General features: G+C 38.6%; 1 protein-coding gene across 1 annotated transcript; it reads left to right on the top strand.

The window, feature by feature from the left end:
• The first annotated feature begins 384 nt into the window (after positions 1-384).
• Positions 385-5,368, top strand: C6H4orf46 (chromosome 6 C4orf46 homolog). Its single transcript, XM_031943782.1, has 2 exons — positions 385-697; positions 3,621-5,368. The coding sequence occupies exons 1-2, from the start codon at positions 488-490 to the stop codon at positions 3,792-3,794; spliced, it is 384 nt and encodes a 127-aa protein (XP_031799642.1). The 5' UTR covers positions 385-487; the 3' UTR covers positions 3,795-5,368.
• The last annotated feature ends 385 nt before the right edge of the window (positions 5,369-5,753 follow it).

Genomic DNA, 5,753 nt, shown 5'->3' with positions numbered 1-5,753 from the left:
AGGGATTCTGCGCAGGCGCAAGGGCCGTATGGCCTGACGGGATATGTAGTCCTTTAGTTCTCGTCTGAAGATCGGCGCCTCTCTAACGTGAATTTAAGGTCATAGGTTGGGGGAAGTCCGTGAATCCCATCATACAACGCGAATAGAGGAGGGGAGAATACAAGGCAGAGACGCGCATGTTGGGATGTGTAGTGTTTACGGGAGCGCCCGAGGAGTCAATCTCTCTGCGCAGGCGCAATGAGCATGTAAATAGAAGCCTGGGTCCGAAATCTCATTGGCTGATCTAGGTACTCTGTTGGTTTTGCTCTCGCTTCTCCCCACCTCGGACTGGGAGGGCGGTGCGAGACGGAGGAGGAGGAGGGGGGCAGGAGAAAGGGGCGGGGCGTATTGGGCGCGCGCAGTTGAAAGACCGTTACTTGGACCGTTGGTATCGGTTCGGTTGGACTGCTCCCTGGCTATTCTCCCTTCTTGACATATTCGGTTCACCATGGCCGAGGCCCGAGCTTCTCCGCCTCCTCCTCCTCCTCCCCCATCTTCTCCTTCGTCCTCCTTGGACCGCGCCGCCGCCTTCTCCTTGTCCCCGGAGCTCCCGGCGGTGTTGGCCGGGAGAATCCGGAACCAGAACCGGGGCCGGGGCCGAGCCGTGGAGCCGCCGTCGGTGGACCCGCTGGAGGAGGTCGAAATGCAGATCGATGATGTGAGTCATACCGATGCTCCACTCTCGGTTCCGGGAGCCTGCCCCCGCCCTCCCCTGCCCGGCCCCACTGAGACAAAAGCGCCGCCGAGGCAGCAGTGGGGCCCTGGCCGGGGGCGGGACTCCTCGCAGCTCGGGCTAGTCCCGGCCTGGGCCCAAACGACCTGGGCACTGAAGGGCTCAAGCCCCCCAGCCCCTTCCCCAGAAGGGCCCATGCCGATGCCGCGGCTTGTCTGGTGCCCTGTCCCTCCGAAGCCCGGCTGCGCTGCGGAGTCCGCTAGAATTCCAGCCGCCGGGCCGGGAAACCTGTCCCCGCCCGGGGTTTTGGGAGGTTTCCAGGAGGCTCTCTCTTGAGCTGGTCCTCTGTCCTGTTCTGGGCACGGAGCGGTCGCGGGTTCCCTGAGCGCTTCAGAGAATGGGAGTGCGAACATTCATTAAACTTGTGATTTATGCGGTAGACTTTTAGTTGGAGGCCCGGGCGGGGCACCCTCCCTAAAAGCGACTCCTCGGGAGCAGCTCTTTGCCCTGGGCGTTAAGCACCGCGTCTCCGAAGCGCAAATAGAAAGTTCCTACCGAAGTATTTTTTGGGAGGAAGCTAGAGCGACCACCTGCATGCGGCAGGTCCCTGGGCATCATTCAAGGACGTTTGTTAGTTAGCCTCACTTTTTTAAAATTGTAAAATGGGGAGACTACACACCTCCCAGAATCGGGGGGGGGGGATATGTGTAAAACCTTTAGAGCCACTTGTTTGCTATCCTCCTTGTTTCACAATGGGAAAGTGACGAAGATTCATCCCTTTGATTTTTGTCTCCCCCGCCTCCCCCCCTTCTGGAAGGAAATAACTGATGTATTATTAGCTTGGTTGATTTTAGAACGTAAGTGGTATAACTACCTCATAAGGTCAGTCCTCATGACCTTGCATGGTACTGCACTTCTAAGTCAAAGTTTGATAAGATTCTTTCAGGTTTTGCATTGACAGACCCCTTTTAGATCCTCTCCTGCAGCCAGAGCAAAACAAAACAAAACAAAACTATTTTTTCCAGCAAAGACTGAACAAAGGGAAATGGCTTTAGATTGAAGCAGGAGGGATAAAATTGGGGAATTGCTTTCTTGAAGAGCTATTAAAAGTGAACCTACTTGTTAAAAATGGAAACAGGGGTATGGATAAATTAGGTTTTGTTCAGTTTATATTGTTGATTTTTTTGAAAATAATTTTAGATGACTACTGAACCTTTAGTTATTTTAATTTTTCCCCTTTAGATAATGTTAAGTAATCTTTTCATGTTTTTTGGAATTAAAATGCTTATATATATTTTTAAATAGTACTCCATTACAATCATATACCCATTATTCAACCATTCCCCAATTGATGAACATCCCTTTAATTTCTAATTCTTTGCCACCACAAAAAATAGCTGCTATAAATATAATTTGTATAAGTAGGTTCTCTTTTTGTTTAAATTTTTTTCTTTGAATGTGTGGATCTTTGAGCATCATTCCAAATTGCTCTCTCAAATAGTTGGATCAGTTCACAACTCCACTATAACAGTTCTTCAGTGTCCCACTTTTCTCACATCTTCTTCAACATTTATTATTTTCCTTTTCTGTCATATTAGTTGATAGTTGTGAGACTTTAATTTTCATTTCTCTAATCAATTGTAATTTAGAATTTTTTTTTTCATGCTATTTAGACAGCTTTGATTTTTTCATCTGAAAACTGCCTGTCCTTATCTTTTGGCCACTTATCAATTAGGGAATGATGTGTCTTTTAAGGATTTGACTCTATTTTCCAAATAATTGAGAAGTGAAACCTTTATTAAAGATATTTGCTGTAAAAATTTTTTTTTCCCAGTTTTCTTCTTTCCTTCTAATCTTGTATTGGTTTTGTTTGTGCAAAAGCTTTTTAAATTTAATATATACAAAATTATCCACTTTTTGTCTAATAATGTTCTCTTATCTCATTTGGCCATAAATTCTACCCTTTTGCATAGATTTTACAAGTAAGCCATTCCTTGCTCCCCTTATCTGTTCATGATATCGTTTATTCTAAAGCATACACCTGTTTTGATCACATCTTAGTATAAGATGTAAAATGTTGGTCTGTACCTTGTTTCTGCCATATTGTTTCTCATTTTCCCAGAAATTTTTGTCAAATAATGAGCTCTTGTCCCAAAAACTTGGGTCTTTGGGTTTGTCAAACACTAGGTTACTATAGTCATTTATGACTGCTTATTGTATATCTTAATCTATCCAGTGATCTGCCTATTTTTGTACTAGATTGTTTGGATAATTACCACTTTGTAATAGCTTGAGATCTGGTACAAGTGGCTACCTTCCTTTACTTCTTTTTAAAAATATTCCCTTGATATTCTTAACCTTTTGTTCTTCTAGATGAATTTTGTTATTTTTCAAGTTCTATGGAAAAATTTTTTTTCCTGTAGTTTGTATGATACTGAATAAGTAAACTAATTTAGGTAGAAGTAACATTTTTATTATCTTGGCTTGGCCTATCTATCAGCAATTGATAATTTTTCCAGTTGTTTAAATTTGACTTTATTTGTGTAAAAAGTGTTCTGTAATTGTGTTCATATAATTAGTTCTTGGTTGTCTTAGCAGATAAATTCCCAAGTATTTTATATATCTACAATTACTTTGTAATTCCATTTATTTATTTGAAAAGGTGATATGGGACAAATCTATTTCAATTACTTTGTTAAAAATATTCTAGTCACTGTGAAATGAGTTCTTATATAAATTTTTAGTTTTGTATTTTTAATACAAAGTTTCACACAAAATCTTGAGTTTCAATATATACGATTATATACAATATAATTTATTGGAAGGGTTGTGGTACAATGACCCATTTATATTTGTGAAATAAACTATAATACTTTGATTCTTCTCTGTCTCTCTTTTAAAATTACAGGCAGCTTTTTCATTAATTAAACTTCTTGAGGCCACATCAGCTGTTTCAGCCCAGGTGGAAGAGCTGGCATTCAAATGCACCGAAAATGCACGATTCCTTAAAACATGGAGGGGTCTGCTAAAAGAAGGCTACGATTCCTTGAAACCAGACAACCAATGCAGCACAACCAACTAAATGTTGAAACAATGACTGCTTTAAAAAATTGAGGACAGAATTGCTACATGTATATGCTTGCACTTTTTCCCACATGATATTTGCACCTATGGATGTATCAGATTTTATTTCCAACAGTTCTGGATATTTCAACATTCTGCTTTGTAAATGGATATTAAAACTTTATTTCCTTGTTTATCTTTCCTGTTTTAAAAAGGAAAAACATTTACTTAAGTTGGACTCTGGATAGTATTTGATCTTTTTTCTGAGTCAATTTGTGCCTACTAAATTTTCACAAGCTTAATTTACCTTTAAAAGAAAGCTAATTTTATCTATGATTAAGAAACTCAGAAATACTATAATTCAGTTTTAGAATGCTTTAAAATTTACAAATACCTTTTCCCTTACAATAGTCTTTGGACTAAGTAATACAAGTGTTATGTTTTAATATTTCGATAGAATTGTGATCTTACCAGTGAGGATACTCCCTCCAACAGTATAGATCACAACCCATTCATACTTTCTCCTCTTTTGTGGCTTTTTATCTGTATGCTCTTAATGATTTGTCATGAGGGATTCATTCAACTTACTGAAGGTCTTCCTTGCAGTCTTTTAAAAGTTATGCTGGTACCAGAGTAGTACTCCAGGCTATTCATCTGTTGTTCCTCTCACTGCTGTCTGATTGGCCCACTTTCTTTTCTGATAATGCACCTCTGGGGTGATACTTTCTGGGTTGCCACTTGTATGCATATCATTGTCATATTACTCCATATAATTCAGTTTTTGCTCCTTTGGGTCACAAAAATTTTTAGACATTGTAGTATTTTGTGCTTCATAAATATATGTTTCAATGGAATAATATCACTTTTTAAAGAAAAGTGGGCTTTTAGCTCAGGAAACAGTTTGGAATGATTGTAAGTGCTGTTAATTCTGAAAAGCATTCTAATATGTATTCTTGCTATTCATTCTTGGGTCTGGTTCAGTGTCAGAGAGTATTCTAAGATAGATGTAGTAGTAGCTAACTACTATTACCTATTCACATGTATATCATATTTAGGACATGGTCATTATTCATCCACTTGGTTTTTTCCTATATTTGTTGTTGGGTCAAGCTCTGCATACCTTAAAAGTATTCCCATTTTCCTGATGAAGAAAGTTGAATTTCAGAAAAAGCGGGAGACCTAGAACTTGAATTCCAGGAGTTTTGGCTTCTGAGTTCTTTATATTCCTTTTACCAAATGACATTATCTAGTATTAGTTCTTCCTTGGTATAATGCTGAATTGCCTATAGAAATGCTATTTTTTTCCCCTTCCTGTTGGGAATTTTGGCCAGTGGAAATAAATTGGCTATTTCTTTCTCCTTTGAATGTACAATCCAAAGCTTCCTTGAGTTGGAGAAAATTTTTTTTCTTCAACACATATATGTTCTTTACCTGAACCACTGCCTTACTTCATTTAAATAGATGTAAACATAATAAATGAGTACTTTTAAAGTATGAATGATGTTTTTTTTTTAAACTTTTTATGAAAACTGGGGTTTCACTTGGAACACTTTAAAAAATTGTATGGGACCCATGTTTCTCTACTTAACTGCATTTTTACCGACAATTACAGTTTCTTATCTAATACTTTTTTATATTTGATTATTATTTTTAAAGTGCCTTATGCTTGTATGGTTACATGATATTGCTTTGTGGATATATAAGTTCTATAGTAATTTGTATGTAACTTAGTGTTTCTGTAACTTCCTTGAAAGTGGTGAGTTGTTTTAATTGTTTCAATGTTACTGAATTTAAGATTCATTCTTAGCTACTTTTTGTAAATTTTTTAGGGGTCCAACTATAATAGCTACAGTTTTGTTCCTGAATCTTTTATTTGTCCTTTACTTAGTTTGTACTGTTGTGTTGATACCAAAGTCATCTAAATCTTATTGTTACATAAAATCTGTGAAACCTTTGGTATAATGTTAAGAAATTTGTA

The sequence above is a fragment of the Sarcophilus harrisii genome, chromosome 6 (assembly GCF_902635505.1).
Source record: "Sarcophilus harrisii chromosome 6, mSarHar1.11, whole genome shotgun sequence".
NCBI classification, from domain to species: Eukaryota; Metazoa; Chordata; class Mammalia; order Dasyuromorphia; family Dasyuridae; genus Sarcophilus; species Sarcophilus harrisii.
This window is presented reverse-complemented; position numbering and strand designations above follow the sequence as displayed.

Excerpts from the sequence above, each read along its gene's own strand:
- C6H4orf46 (XM_031943782.1), top strand. The coding sequence starts at position 488 with ATGGCCGAGGCCCGAGCTTCTCCGCCTCCTCCTCCTCCTCCCCCATCT. Across the intron at positions 698-3,620 it reads TCGAAATGCAGATCGATGAT|GCAGCTTTTTCATTAATTAA; the intron begins GTGAGTCATACC and ends TTAAAATTACAG.